Source organism: Sesamum indicum, linkage group LG11 (genome assembly GCF_026168435.1).
Source record: "Sesamum indicum cultivar Baizhima isolate 11 linkage group LG11, ASM2616843v1, whole genome shotgun sequence".
Taxonomy (NCBI): Eukaryota; Viridiplantae; Streptophyta; class Magnoliopsida; order Lamiales; family Pedaliaceae; genus Sesamum; species Sesamum indicum.
The window spans coordinates 15,390,791-15,406,647 of record NC_142667.1 but is presented as its reverse complement, the minus strand read 5'-3'; the positions used below and the strand labels follow the sequence as shown (position 1 = coordinate 15,406,647).

The 15,857-nt window shown below is 35.9% G+C and overlaps 2 protein-coding genes across 2 annotated transcripts; one reads left to right on the top strand and one right to left on the bottom strand.

Moving 5' to 3' along the window:
- Positions 1-694: 694 nt before the first annotated feature.
- LOC105174369 (Tetratricopeptide repeat (TPR)-like superfamily protein) lies at positions 695-7,562 on the bottom strand. The gene is made up of 12 exons (XM_011096447.3): positions 6,888-7,562; positions 6,236-6,323; positions 5,493-5,697; positions 4,653-4,760; positions 4,276-4,440; positions 3,287-3,850; positions 2,548-2,613; positions 2,336-2,416; positions 2,143-2,240; positions 1,759-1,963; positions 1,492-1,552; positions 695-1,214 (listed from the first exon to the last, which is right to left on the bottom strand). The coding sequence occupies exons 1-12, from the start codon at positions 7,432-7,434 to the stop codon at positions 856-858; spliced, it is 2,547 nt and encodes an 848-aa protein (XP_011094749.1). The 5' UTR covers positions 7,435-7,562; the 3' UTR covers positions 695-855.
- A 1,784-nt stretch (positions 7,563-9,346) lies between these two features.
- Positions 9,347-14,064, top strand: LOC105174368 (zinc finger CCCH domain-containing protein 11). The gene is made up of 8 exons (XM_011096445.3): positions 9,347-9,875; positions 10,053-10,137; positions 10,437-10,577; positions 10,694-10,788; positions 11,691-11,879; positions 12,030-12,160; positions 12,266-12,365; positions 13,570-14,064. Exons 1-8 carry the CDS (start codon positions 9,705-9,707, stop codon positions 13,753-13,755), a joined length of 1,098 nt encoding a protein of 365 aa, XP_011094747.1. The 5' UTR covers positions 9,347-9,704; the 3' UTR covers positions 13,756-14,064.
- Positions 14,065-15,857: the final 1,793 nt, after the last annotated feature.

The window sequence follows — 15,857 nt, the reverse complement described above, 5'->3', positions numbered from 1 at the left end:
TCTAGTTTATGACCATAATTAATAGGTTATTAAGATCCACATTGTATTTATTTCAGAATTAAGTATTAGCTCTATTTTTTTAGGGGAAGTTATTAATTCATTTATTAGGGTACTATTTGCTACTACTATCTATATCTATACTATTATAAAAGAAAATCTATTATAGTACCAACTATTGAATACTCAAATTTATGCTTTAATTTATTTTTTTTCCTTTAAAAAGTCATTATCATAATAATAATTTTAAAATTTTTTAATATGCTCATAATTACATCTCTCACCCACTTCTCCATGTTTCTTTTTTATTATAAATTTCTGTATTTTTATTACAACCATAATAATACTGTTTTCGTCTCTCACCTTGCATTTTTTTTTTCCTATGACAGACTTTTTTCTTTCTTATTATCTCACCAAGATTATTTTTTCTCTCCATATCAGATCGTCATTTTTTTATATGCTCGCAGTAATTGCGTGCAATAATAAATAGAAACTTAAAATTGTAAACTGGACTAGATAACTATTTGCATTGCACTTTTTTCAATATCTGAAATGGCCTTTTCCCTTAAATTGGCTCAATTTCAATAATATAATAAATTTGGATCTAAGTGTCAGGGCAATCTTTATTTCTTGAAATTTAAATCCACCCATGATTGAGGGAAATGCAAATAATGACCAAGATTAGAACCTGAGAAGCTGAACTACAATGCGGTTTATATCATATCATACTACAACAGTCATGTACATATGGCACAAAATGGAGTTAGAAATCAATTTTGTTATGACCCCTTTTGGCAATGCTAATATGATGCACTTATTGTGTGAAAGAATAAAGAATGAACGCTACATAATATATTTTCATGGAACTCGTGATGGTGTTGATGTACCCACCTTCCTTTGCAACCAACGATGCAACGATTCCCTTGTTACCTTTAACCTCTGTAGAACTAAAGGTCTCCTAGTAGTAGGAGATTCTGGTGCGTGTGGTAAGCTGCTTCTGTCGAATTCTTCCAACTTCAAATTTGAATGTGTCGGGCTTCCTTGATCTCTCCTTGTATCATTCCCAATTCTGGGACCAGCTTCAAAAACCTTAAGCCCCAAGTCATGCTGCAGTAGTCTAATCACAGCTTCCCCAACTCCAGTCTCATCTTTGGAGACATTATCACCTAGTTGCTGTATCCCTAGTACGATCAACATATCATCTTTTATTGAATTTCCTGCAACCAGAATAAGGCTGGAAATTAGTCCTCTGACATTTTTACATGCATAATAGTAAGGTCTGTGCGCGGTAGGAAGTGGAGGGAGGCCCTATAGGTAGACTTCCTTGTTCTGGTGGCAGAAAAAAGAAGAAAGATGCATCTCGATTTCAGTTAGAAATATTTCCCTATAATTTTCCAGGTTTTTGAGGAGGTCAAGGATTCTGAAAAACAAGAGTGTTCTGGAGAAGGTTCAGCGAAAATGTCCTACAAGTTTAACACATTAAGATTTTGTCACCTGCAATATACTTTTCTTTGATCTTCCGCAGAACTGCGAGAACAACAATTCGAGCCTCCACCTGTTGTTGCACCACAAAAGATTTAATCAAATCAAGCAAATTTTGTTAGGTGAAAGTTATCTATAGGACAAGGTCTATTTTCAACAATTCCATTACAAATCTCTTTGTGCCCTTTATATAAGATATCCTTACAAGGACATCTTCCTGGACATTATACATCAGTTTCACTAGATTGCAACAGTTGGATTTCTGGTAGGTATATATACCTTGCTCAGACCTCGGAGGTCAATGGAAAGACATTCAGCATTGCTATCTTGCAGGTGTTGTGCCACTTTCTCAAGCAGCAGGCTTTGAGGCCCAAAATCTGTTATACGTGAAGCAAATTTAACTTTTTTCTGATGTTCATTTTGTATCACACCTTCACACCACTCCTCAATCAGTTGCTTGAGATAGTGATCATTGGGTTTGTACCTTCAGAAGGTTGGTTCATGCAATGAGATTAGATCTATTCATACAGCTTATTGTGATATATGTTACATACTGTATCCTACTATGGCAAAGTTAAAAACCCATCCAGAAGTAACATAAATTCTTTCCTGTTATTCATGATTTACATGTGCGCATTGTCAAAGAAATCTGAAGTGGCATACCCTGCTTTTCTCATATGCTGATATACAGCAAGCGATTGTTGTACTTCCTGCAGTGAGCCATATCTACTACGAGCTCTAAGAATAGTGTCGTAGGTCACCTGACATTAAAATTTTTTTTTAGGGTTTATAAATGCAATTATATGTGTTGAAACGCCGCAAATAAAGGAAGACTGCATCATACTGAAAAGCTCACCAAATTTGGCTTTATTTGATATTTCTTCATTTCTGCAAATAACATAAATGCAAGCTTTGGATTCTTATGTTCTACACAGATCTGTAGTTGAAAGCAAGAGCCATGAGTACCTATGTCAAGTCAATTAAGAAGAGCAGCCAACTCAAACAGAGACTTGTCACTCTGAACCATTAGATGAGGCTCTGAGAGTTACTGAAAATAAATAAGTGTACCTTGATAGCTGTGGTATACGTAATAACATCAGGTTGAATACCAGCTTCACGCATGGATCTCAATATCTGCAATGCATAAGTAGAAGTCATTGTAGAAAATTTCTATGTTTCACTTCCTAATGTTGAGCACTGGAATCTACTCAACAAATATAACTACACAGGCACAACAAAATTCCCTGAAGTGTTCATGCTTGTCTGCAACTACAAAGTCTAGGCATGTGTGCGAAACCACTGACATGTTCTTCAAAGATAAATTTATTTTCTGAAAAAGTTTTAAGTTGTAACCTCTTTGCCACATGCAAGATTAAGGTATAAAGGGCAGCAGAAGGTAAGCATAATGTATGACATAATTTTAGTTGTTCAGGCTGATATAAACTCTAGTGTTTAGATTCCTGCCTTCCACGTCCAACTCAAATTATGTGCGATTAATGCTCTAAGAAGTTAGCGTTATTGTTCTATCATATCGATTCAATAGTTCAGACTGTTGTGAATCCAATGCTTCCAAATGTATTTGAAAAAATATTGTGTCAAGGATTTTTACATATACTCAATAATGTAACTACCAAATCACAGGACCAGACCATAATTTCAAGATGTTAGGATTTATTCATCTTATAACAATTTTATGATATAGCTTTAGATCACTGAAGACGTATTTTTGGCTGCTAGAGATCTGAGAATATCAGCTGTTACAGGTTATTTCAGTTGTAACATCTTTACATGATGGTTTAAGTCTTACCTGTATGGCACCCAATACATTCCCTGAGCCTCCACAAATATCAACCAATATTGACCAGCTTATATGATTAGGAGTAAGGCCAAAAGTCTTCATTTCATCCATCAGAGCTTTGGCACGGAAATAATCACTGCCACAGGCTTTCATCAAAATATTATATGTGGAAGTAGTGGGTTTAAAAGGAATTCTCACAGTTAAGTGTGAGTAAGATCTTATTGGAACTCTCATCTGGTCCATTGCAACAAATTTGTCTGGATTCTTCAGTTTATCATCCCCAGCACTTTGTTGAAAACCCGTTTCTTTCCAGCATTGAAATAACCGAAAGGCCCGATCAAATTGGCAAGCCTCGACACAGGCATGGAGAAGGACGTTGAAACACTGGGAATTGGGTTCACATCCAGCCTGAAGCATTTCATCAAATAATTTCATTGACTGCTCCACGAGACCTGCATTTGCACATGCACTGATCAACGAAGACCAAGTAACTGTGTTGGGAATGACACTAGATGACACCATATCTTCTTTGATTTCCAGTGCCCGTTTCCACATTTTGGCATCTGCGAAGACCTGAATGTTGATGGGAAGTGTGGATGTCTTTAACATTCTCACTCATAATTCTTTGAAGCAGAGCACAAACAGTAGAATTTAAGACAGTGAAGGACTTTTCACAGATGTAGAATATTTGAATCCTGTGCACGAATACATCCAAAAATTTATTATCACCTCTATCTTGCAACAGTATTTAACTATTGGGCGTCCATAATGCCCAAAAAGAACAGGTAGTACAACTAAATACTATGCGAGAACGTATACATCAAAAGCATCGCGCAAAAAGAATATAGTAAGCAACCTTTTGTTGGAGATGTTGCTATTTTATAACTACATGATTATCACATAAAATTTTGTATCCTGACTCGAGTCAAAAAGAGTACATTTAGTATCATGTTACCTACTGTACATTATGTAGCTAAAGTCTAAATATTGAATTATACCTTAATCATTGTGCTGTACGTGAAGACATCCAATTTCAGAGCCCCCCTTGACTCCAACTTCCGTATCTCTCTATAAATATCTCGGGCGATTTCAACTTTTGCAGCAAGACGACATGATTTCAAAATTATGTTGTGAGACGTAATATCAGCCGTCACACCAAGTTTCTGAATATGGCATTTGCTGGAGTGAATTTGCTGATATAATATGCGACTATGAACCAAAGGAGAAGATAGACAAGAAGTAAAGGAGCAAGGAGGTTGAGATGCTGCATTCCATGCAAGCATGGGAGTTGGAAAACATGCAGAATGACATGGTTAGACACATGCAGACACATGCAACAAATGCTGTGGGAATAAAGAGAAAGAGAGAACCTCACTTCCATTTTCTTGTAGATTTCCAGTGCGTAACTCAGATCATGGGAATTTACATTCATAAGACTGTTGACAACATATGTGTTTGGGGTGATATTTCCAGCAAGTAACTCCTGTATTAATATCAAAGGTTATGGTAGTGTTATCATTCATAAGCAGTCCCTAAAGCATATAAGAAACTGTGTAGAAATAATCCTCAATTAGTTTCAGTCCAGAAAGCACCTTTGATAAATCTAAGATCACATTAAATCAACGGGAGTTACAAAATTTGTGAATGGCAAACAATAGTTCGCCATAGAAATTTTGCTTATGATAAAATGAAACCAGTCAGAGTGATTGATACGGCCTGATCATTGTAAAACAAATAAAACTAGAAAAGGGTAAGATACAACTTCATGGTTTTCAGGAAGCTACAGAATGAACAAACAGGGTTCCGCCACAAACAGGCCCCACAGGCTTCAGGACATCCTGAAGTCACAAACAAATGTGAGAACCATAAAAGATATGCAGTCACCATATTCAAAAATTTAAACCGGCTTGGTTTACAGACTAACTATAAAAGAAACAAATATGACTGTGCAGCCAAATATCTAGACTGAGCATTCTAGACACTATGGTACTAAGCATGTCCAGCTCAAGTGAGGGTAATGAAGGGGGAAGGATCTCCAAGGTAATACCTTCTGATAGATGATATATCTTTTATTTAAATGTTCTTCATCTCCTTTTTTTAAAGAAAATGATGAGACAGCCTATTTTACATCAATTGCACATTGTAGAATGATAAAAATAGGGTTTAATATACACCACTAAAGATCATAAGCTCAGTGAAAATTTAGCACATGTACCTCATAAATAGCCCTCGACTTCAAGTAATCACCACAAAGACCACATACATCTATGATTGTGCGGTAGGCATGCATATTAGGAGAACTCAAATATTGCTTGGATGCTTCAAAGGCTATGAGAGCAGATGACAAGTCCCTTTTCTTCCCAAATTCAAGAATTATTGAACAAAATAGCATTTCCCCATGAGAGAAATTTTGTGCATACCTGCAGAAGCCACATTAAAGCTTGATAAGGTGTATAACATGGGTATCAAAATAATTCTCTCCCCATGTCCATGTTAGTAAATCTATGGCAAAGTTTCAGCTACATATAGAAAAATATGAACATGCAGTAAGAAATGATTTAATATTCTGATAAGATACGCAACTTCCACTAAGGAAGATACATACAAACAAGAAAATACAGCAAAAAATTATTCAAAGCAGAATATAAAGAACTGGAAGGTAAGATGTAAGATCTGAGCAGCAACGAGTTGTGACATGCAGCATCGATTTGAAACACAATAGTAAGAACTGGATCACATAAAAGATCAGCAGTAATGAGTTTGGAAGTGCATTAGAATTCAAGAATAATAGAGTAAGAAGTTAAAAAAAAATGAACATCTGAGCCTAACACTAAAATCACCACTTCTTCCTCAGGGTCGTAGATCATTTATTATTTCTAATGACCTTGTCATCTCATCAACCTCAGGAAGTCTTTAACAAACAGCACATATTTTTTTTAGAAAAATGTGGAAACAAACCTTATGGCAGCTGTGGGATCCCCCTTCTTGATGCAAAGGTTTATAACATCAGATGGCTCCACCAATTCTTTGATTAGAAATTGAAATCCTGAACCAGTGAAGCAAGCATTTCTCAGATTTGAACATTCATCTCATATTTGAACATTTGATGTTGATACTAGTTCATAAGCCATATTTAAAGAACACTTTTACTTGCAATTCAAAAGTGCCCTTTACCATTCCCAGATAATTCTCAATTGCAAAGCATATCACGATGAAGATCATAGAACTGCATTTATTTAGTTAAGTGTTTGGATAGATTATTAATTAATTACTAATCATAATTATGACAAATAATGAATAAGCATGGGATGTTTTCTCCGCATTGTGGATTACTGAAGGCAAAATATAATCTATAGCATGTTGAATAATGTGGTTGGTAGATTGTAGTATTTAAAATGTCATTCTGACACGTACAAAAAGGAATCCCAACCAGGTATTTGACTCAACAGTGTCATTGTGCAAATAACCATGATCTGATAGTGTTAATATTAGCGCTAATCTACAGCTTATCGTGATTTAATTTTATTGCCATTAATGTTAATTTAACCGAACAGGCCTACTGCCACGCGATACTTATATTTTCTTTCAATCTACTGCCACGCGATTTTACCAGCAAGCATTTCCATCAAGCTCACAAGTTGCTCCACTTCACCGCTTTTCAGTAACCTACTACACTCGCCCTTCAGCGACTCCACCGCAACTCCATCAAACAGATGCACCGGCTGAATTCCGAGCTTCCGAACACCATTGAACAGCATCTCGAGAACATCGTTCAGCTTTCCTTCACCAAGCACTCTCGCAATCCCACTCGAGACCTTTTGAGCATTCAGCAAAGCTAAAAGTTCCGACGGCTCCACACCCGCAGCAACCAAGCCGTCTGCGATCATCAGGAAGTCCTCGAACCTCCCGTCCTCCGCTAGCTTTGACGCTAGCTCGGTATAGTAAGTTAGGCATTGGCGATTGTCCAATCGAGAAGAGGAGAGAAGCGGAGAAGTGGAAATTTGGGGTTTATGCCTGGGGTTAGGTTTTGGCGCAGGTTTGTTGGTGGTGGGGCTTGAGGAGTGATGCGGACGATGACGGTGGCGGTGGTGGCTGGGGAGGCCGGTCAAAGGAGGGAGGACGGTGGAGGAAGTGAGGAGCGATAGTGCGTCTCTCATTTCCTGGCCAACCGTTTTTTCCGTTGCCAGTAAAATCGTAGCAATAAGTGATGGTTCAATTTGATTTTCGGTCGTCGTTTTTGCGGATTGAATTCGAAAGGCGGGCGTCGTTTCATCCCACACCCGATATAAAATTTTGTAACCTCAAAATTATATATAATTTTGTGTGTATGGCATCTTATGGTATTCTTTATTATAATTATAACGTAAAATTATGGATTTCATCTCATACTCTTTATTTTATATAAATTGTAATAATTCATTATTTAATTATCTTAGATGAATTACCACTTATAAAAATAAAATATCATAATTGATCTTAACTGAAAATGTATTTCAAATTGATTATAGACTAAAAACAACTACACTTGAACTAATGGACAAGTTTTGTTGATTAAATTTGTCCTACCGTGTTTACAATAATTTATACATAAGTTGCAAGGTTAAAAATAGAAAGTTCGAATTCATAACATATTTTATTTCTATACACATTGGCTTATTTCGATCGAAAAATCCCTCTTGCAATGATTAAAATTTAATTCAAATTATATGTTTTTTAGAATGTAGGGACACTTTTGCTTGGATCCAAAGAGATGATTGGAAAGGTTCCATCTTGAAAGTTGCAATATACTGGAAGATAAACAAACGCCACGGCTCATGCTCTCGCACAATGGGCTCACCACTCAAATTAGAATGATTTTATTGAATCAAATTGTCTTTTGAATGCTCTAAACTTGAATAATTGAGCCTCTGTAATTTGTTCAATTTCTTTTTTTATGCAAATCTCAAGTTATAAAACAAAAAATTGTAGAGTGATTTATAATTTAGCTTAATTCAATCTAATTTGAGCCATTTAAAAACATTAACTGTAAAACAATAAATCTCTTCTCATTTTAAACACTTTACACACACAGTAAAATCTACTTATTTAAAAAAAACAGTCGCAACATTTTAAAAAACATCACACATATTACAATAAATAAGATTATTCCTGCAATTCATTCAAATCCCAAAATCTGAATTGATCTATTGATTTCATACTTCATCTCTAGATATTTTTCTTGTTATTGCTTCTTCTCACTTTTGTTTATTAGTTTGTAGTTTGAGATTGTTGAGTTGAAGCTGTTGGAAATAAGTTTCAATTTTTTATTTATTTATATTATTTTATGATTTTTATTGATGGCCCCATTTTATTGTCAGTTTATTATAGTATTCATTATATGTTCGTTGACTTTTAGTATTCATTTTATGACCCACTTATGGTGATTTATGATTTGTTTTAGTCATATTTATTCTCAATTTATAATATATTTTAATAGGATCATTATCCCATATAAAGGTCGTACTTTTTCATCTATATAAAGAGGTCATTTGGGGTGATTTATAAGGAAGAAGTTTGAGAGACATTTTACACTCCCACAAGTATTTTAGAATTTAGGTAACGTAACTGTAAATTGATTCATAATTTTCTTGTGGTCGTGCACACGAGATGAAACACTGTTGAGAGTTAATGAAATTTTATCCTGAAGTCATAGTCAGTTGTTAAAATCTGCATATGGGGAGAGAATCATAGCTTTAGGTCAGCGACAAGTGTTGTTACTATCCGTCAATGAAAATTTTCTAATTTCAAACTTTATTTTATCTATTTCCTTACTATATGTAAGTACGATAAAATATATACTGATAATTTATATATGAAGTTATTTTGAGATATAATGATAAACACAAATCACATAATTTCAACAATACAAACTTTAGTAGCCCACTTCAAATAAAATGTATCCAAACAACTACAAGCAAAAACTTAATTTTATATATTTTTCATTTTTTTTTCCGAGTCAGTCTCATTCAATATCAAATTCAAAGTTGGGGAAAGTTTTGCAAGAGAGGTAGATGGTTTTAGAAAGTGGGCTGTGGACTATCCAACTCGTATATCACTATGATGGATCGGGTTGGTTGTGAAAGAAATCATCCATGATCCGACCCGTTTATTTCAGGAAGGCTGCGGTCGTAATTTCACAGCGTCAGGTAGTTTCTCGAAACCGGATCCTGCCGCAGTAGGCACATACCCTCACACCAAAACCACACGCAGCGGCGCTCCTCCACCTCAGGCCGCCGTCAACCGGTGACTCCGTTTTCTTCAACGCCTATTTGTTTATTTATAAACATAAGAGAATCCAACCAATTATATTAAGACTACCTATCGAGTTAAGTTAATCTCTGATTATAGAAATAGAAATTCTATTGAAGGAGAAAAAAGAAAGGGAAAAATGCCTCCGAAACAGCAATCTAAAGCGGATTTAGCGAAGAAGCAGAAGATAGTTGAGGACAAAACCTTCGGATTGAAGAACAAGAACAAGTCGAAGAATGTTCAGAAGTACGTGCAGTCTCTCAAGCAATCCGTACAGCCTAAACCCGACCCTAGCAAACTCAACGCACAGGTCGAACGCCAATTATACTTTTCTTTAAAAATGTTTCATTGTGATGATTGATTTATGTGTTATTGCTTGTATTGGTTTTAGTTGGGTATCACTGTTTTTCCTTCTTTTTTGGGAACACATGGGTATCAAATATTTTTGCTAATTGCTTTGGTGGATTCGTTGGGGAAAATTTTACAGAAGAAGAAAGAGGAGGAGAAGGCACGAGAGAAGGAGCTCAATGAATTGTTTAAAGTTGCAATAAAGCAGCCTAAAGTTCCTGTTGGTAAATTTCTGTCATATATTTTCTTTTTTTCCAAATATTCTCTTTATTCATACAAAGAGACATTATTAGGACTGGCACCATGAGATCAACGTGCTTTGATTTGTATATGTAAAAAATATGTTCAGAATTCTGTGTATCCATATATAAGTGTGGCTGTCTAAGATTCTTCGAATCCACTTGATTGCCCATAAGTTGTTTATCTGAGATGCTGAAACTTTGTTGGTTGCTCGTTTGGGTATTTTATTTATGGGTTAAGTTGGTTAACCAAATAATCTTCTCCGAGTGTATGTTTTGTTCAGGTGTTGATCCAAAGTCTATAGTATGTGAGCATTTTAAGGTGGGGCAATGTGCGAAAGGATTTAAGTGCAAGTTCTCCCATGATTTGAACGTGCAGAGGAAAGGAGAGAAGATAGACATATACAGCGATAAGCGTGATAAAGGTTGATATTTGACGTTCTAAGTTCCTGTTTGGAATAATGTTAAAATCCTTTTAGTTGTACTTCACCCCTAATTTCTGATATGTGTCGTGAATGTGTTATCTTTGTTCCAAAAAAAGACGAGGAAACAATGGATGACTGGGATCAAGAAACACTGGAGAAGGTTGTCGAGTCCAAGAGCCAGGAGTACAACAAAAATAAGCCTACAGATATAGTTAGTATTTTTTCATTAAGTTGGCTGTCTTATTAAATCGTATTATTATGGATTTTGCATGCTATCCACTTTGTTCAACTGGAATATTCTTTTGAGATTATTATTATTTTTCTTTTTTCATTATGGGATATCCTGATTGATTCAACAATTTGATATACTCTAGCATTAAGTATAAAAATTCTATTTGCACAAGTCAGAAATGTACAGGAAGAGCTTGTGCATATTCAAGCAATGGGTAAAATTCTGTAATCATAAGTTATGTCAAATGTTTGTCATATGGCTTCCACGCACAATATTTGGCAATGATGAGGGTGAGAGTCTTCCTTTTGTCTGTGGTGGCATTGAAATTTGGGTCTTTGTTGAGAATTTCAACTGAGTACATCATGAATTTGAGCATTTATATGATAATCAAACTAGCATTTAGGATTTGGTTTGACTGACATGTAATAAGGGAAACTAGTCTCACAAGGTGTCTAATAGAAGAAACTGAGTTTGTAACAAATGTAACTCCACATTTTTGAAAAGATATCTGAATCTGATATTGTGGTACTTTATTATGCTGTAGGGTGTAGGCTCAAATTGAGACCATGAATTCCACATCAGCATGGCATGGATAATGGCCTGCTCATTATGCTGTAGGCTGAAGTTGAATTTAACTTACATAGTCAATATGCATGCTACCAGCAGTTTTTCCACCCATAGGAAAGATCATTATCTGATTATTAAAATACTTTGTTCCTGTTTCACTTCAGCTTGGTGACATATTGCTCTATCATATACTTGTTTTATAGGTTCCTGATTAAGTTTTGTTATTTAAAACATACATATTCTCTTCCATGATTATCATTTTATCTCAAAAACCAAACTGAAATTTTCTTTTTATTCTTCTCATTTTCTTGCAGGTATGCAAATACTTTCTGGAAGCAGTTGAAAAGAAGCAGTATGGTTGGTTTTGGATTTGCCCAAATGGTGGTAAAGAATGCCACTACAGGCACGCACTTCCTCCTGGATATGTTTTAAAATCTCAAATGAAGGCGCTGTTAGAGGAGGAATCTGAAAAGATACCCATTGAGGAAGAGATAGAAAACCAGGTAAAAATCTGGTAGATTCAGTTGAAGTTTCTAATTTATTAATTTTTTTGTGAAAGTATTTTTGTATGGCTGAGCAGTTCCTTGGGTGCACTTTCTCCAGCCCCCGATGTAAAATCTATCATGCTAATAGGTTTGATACCTTCTTTTCAGCGTGCAAAAGTAACTACCACAACTCCTATGACACCAGAGTTATTCATGCAATGGAAGAAGAAAAAGATGGAGGAGAGAGAAGCTGGCTTGGCTGCACAGAGGGCAGAGAGAGCTAAGAATGACCGTATGAGGTAATACTTCTCGAGTGATTTCCTGTCTCCATGCTTGGATAGTTTTTTTCTTTTATGCTGCAGGAGTATTGATATTCTTTTAATTCTTCCCTGCCAATATCCCAGTGGTCGTGAGCTGTTCCTCTCAGATGCAAGCTTGTTTGTCGATGATGCTGAGGCCTATGATAGATACCAGAGGGAAGAAGAAGTAGATGCTGAGCAAAAGGTAACATGTCACATTTGCCCTATTACTTTCATCCTTTATTATTGGAGATTCAAAGAGTTTCTTTGTTGCTGAAAACACTGTGGTCCCTGAGAATGAGGATAATATGAGTATTCTTCCTCTTTAATACTTTTTACAAAATGATTGTGAATCATTGTCTATGCTGTAGAGTTTTCTTGACCAATCTTAAGCACTCAAAGAGTTGTTTGGCTCTCTTCAGTATGAAGAATTAGAACTTGCTTAGGCAAGGGAAAGCTTTAGTAGAGAACCGTATTTCAACAACCATCTGGCTTTTGCTGGGGTTTGTTGTCAGGAATTTTTCAGTTTTGCTTATTTGTATTGTCATAATGAGAAGATATTATTATGTAGTGAGTGTGGTCAGATCACATTCTGACCTTCTAAGCAAATCTTGCACTTGATGGGAAAATAGCATTTTTATATTCCACAAGTTAGGTCCATTTCACTTTTGGTCCCATTCGTTATGGAGTTAGCACTTTTATTCCCATAACCTATAAAAACTAACACTTTTGGTCCTAATCCACTTTTTCGACAATAATTTAACGGCGTAAGCTACGTTCCTAGCACTTGACTGTTTAAGTTTTTTTTTTTTTCAAGGGAAAATTAGCGTGTTTTTCAGCTTTGGACCACTTTTTGGGGAAATATAACTGCATTTTAGGGAGAAAAACAAATCTTCAAGGAAAGTAGAGCAAAGAAAGGGGATTTCTCCTTCTCTAAAAAAATTGGATCTCATCCTTTCCATATTTTTATAAGTTGAAGCCAAGTAGAAGTAACATAAAGAATCATATCTTCTACAAATGAACCAAGTAAACTAAATGAAGCAATCATACTCCACTCTTGAAAGGACTAATTTTCCCTCCAGTCGAAAATACTTAAGAGTCATGTGCTAGACACATGATTAAATTATTGACGGAAAAGTCGATGAGGACCAAAAGTGATAATTTTTATAAGTTACAAGACTAAAAGTGCTAATTCCATAATGAATGGAACCAAAAGTGAACGGGCCTCATTTTATGGGACCAAAAATGATATTTCCCCTGAGTTTGACAGAGGCGACCTTTCTTCTGTGACTGACCTCTGAGGTATTGATGCTTTTATTTCTTATTTTAATCCATAACTTGAAATATCCTGATAGGAGGTGAATTATTTATCCAATTCTCTGAGTATTTCAGTGCACTTGCATATTCAGGTTAATAAAGATCCTGCCATGGATGGGCCAAGTTCTTCCTCAATAACTTCACAGGACGCTGAAGATATTCCTGATGATGAGATTGATGATGATGAAGATGATCTGGACATGGATGAGCTAAATGAACTGGAAGCCAGCCTATCAAGAACAACATTAAAAATCAAAGAACCAGGCGATAATGCATGATCCTGTGCTAGGCAGGTTAACATCTGAGAACATTTTTGACTTACACTTGAATGTCTTCAAGTATTGCTTAATTTCAGCTACTACTCTGAAGTCATTTTGTGGGACGACGTGAGGATTCTTTATCCCAGATATTATTAGTAGTCAGTTTTTGTATGGTTCTGTCACGTGGGTTCCGTTGTCTGTGCGCTGTAACATTTAGTACTTAAGAATTCATGGGCTGTGAAACACGGCCAAGCTTATGGACTCGATTGTTTTGCTTTGTTCTTAGCGCACTAAGGACCATGAAATGTTATTTTCTGTGGTTAACTACCTTGACTTGGCACGCATATCTGTCAAAAACTAGAGCATTTCAAAGACCTAATTGAATGAATTCTTCTGTTTGTTAGGGTTACTTATCATTCAACTGTAAGGCTATAGGGCTCACTCTATAGTATTGAGGTAAGTATTACATATAATTTCTGGTAAGAGGTACTAGTTTGATCAGTTGATCCTCGCATTAACATAATGTATTCGCCTTTTCTTTCTTGTTTTCCAAATGAACTGCATAATACTGTAGTAGTTCATGGTAACGGTATATTCCGTCAGCAAGTACCATTGTTTCTGAGAATATACCTGATTGTTGTAAGAAAAAACGCACTATCTTCCCAGTAGCTTGCAACCAATCTCGAATGTCACAAAAGTATACAGTTCATTGACCATAAGATCCACCAGAAAAAAAGGAAAAAAGCAAGTCTGCAGCTATTGGGAACATACCAATCTTAAGACAGATTGGGTCTAAACTGTTACACAATGTCGTCTTTGTTCCCCTGTCGGATGTTGTCCATATTTGGCTGCAGAAATCTTAGCCTTAATCTTCTTTGTCCGCCACGAGGATTGGCATGTACACGTGCACATTGATTTTGGGTCTTTTTTACCAGTTTAATTTTTGGCCATTTATCATCAGTAGTGTTTTGCGCCATTAATTTTTGGTATAAGCCTAATTAACTCTCGTAGAGAGGGTCTTGAAGCTTGCGGATCTCACTCTAGCACACCTCCCGATTAGGGGTTCCATAGGTGATCGCTCTTTTGTTTACCTTCTCACTTATTTTCATTCTCTTAGATTGCCAATAAAGTTTGTGCGAAGAAAGGGACATTGGCCAATCATATCTTGCTGGAGCAAGCGAAGAAAGAGGTATCTTTTGCCCCCAAGGAAAATTCACTCTCCATTGATCCTGCGGATCCCTTGGAGCCGATCCCTATTGAAGTCGAGCTTGAGGATACTAGTGATGGGACCCAAACTGCGGCTCGGGTGAGGGAATATACTCCCAAGTCTCGTTCAAGGGTCAAGGTTAGTGAAAACCCAAGAAGTCGAGATTGGTGTTCCTGATGTCCCCGAGGGGCCGAGTAAGGCCAAGAAACACAAATATAGGACTTTGGTTTTGATTAATTTTGACTTTATTGTCTATATGTGTCCGTTACTAACAAATATACTAATGTTTGTTGGTTATACCATGTGGATGGTCTAAGATAATCTAGAGTGAGAGTACTGCTTGAAGTTAATGGAAACTTATGTTGTGATATCTTGACATTGATCAGTGGCAGTGACATCAAGTGAATTTTAAGAGCCTTGGGTAACCTTTTGTTTTCTTACTATTATCTTTATAACCAATCAGCTGTAATGTAAGTGCCTTCCAGCTGCTCTCTAGTTTAGCTTGAGTTTAGTAATCTTCTTAAATTATTATTAACTTGTGATCGATCAACAATATTTCTTCTCTTAAGTGCATCTGGAGAGCTCTTCGTTATTAAGTATTTCTGCTCTGTTGCTTATGTGTGCATCTAGAAAATTTTCATGGTTAGGATTCGAATGAAAAATGCTAATGTTAGTAAAAAAACAAAAGGGGATAATTACAATCCCCTCCTTTGAAGTTTGGTACAATTACACATAAATTCCTTGTGGTTTGGGAAATTACATTTAATATACTTAAGTTTTGCTTCCAGCTAACAAATAAGTCCCCCTATTAGTCAAAATTCACCGAATTTGTTGATATTAATGAAAAATCTAAATCTTTTTTATATTTAATCCAATTGACTCATTGCTGACTTATTACAGGTCAAATAAATTT

Bases quoted from the DNA above. Each gene is read 5' to 3' on its own strand.
- LOC105174369 (XM_011096447.3), bottom strand. From the start codon at position 7,434: ATGAGAGACGCACTATCGCTCCTCACTTCCTCCACCGTCCTCCCTCCT. The intron at 2,614-3,286 runs GTAAGACTTAAA...TATGCATTGCAG, and splicing joins ATGTATTGGGTGCCATACAG to ATATTGAGATCCATGCGTGA. The intron at 1,964-2,142 runs GTATGCCACTTC...AACCTTCTGAAG, and splicing joins CAGCATATGAGAAAAGCAGG to GTACAAACCCAATGATCACT.
- LOC105174368 (XM_011096445.3), top strand. From the start codon at position 9,705: ATGCCTCCGAAACAGCAATCTAAAGCGGATTTAGCGAAGAAGCAGAAG. The intron at 10,138-10,436 runs GTAAATTTCTGT...TGTTTTGTTCAG, and splicing joins GCAGCCTAAAGTTCCTGTTG to GTGTTGATCCAAAGTCTATA. The intron at 10,789-11,690 runs GTTAGTATTTTT...ATTTTCTTGCAG, and splicing joins AAAATAAGCCTACAGATATA to GTATGCAAATACTTTCTGGA.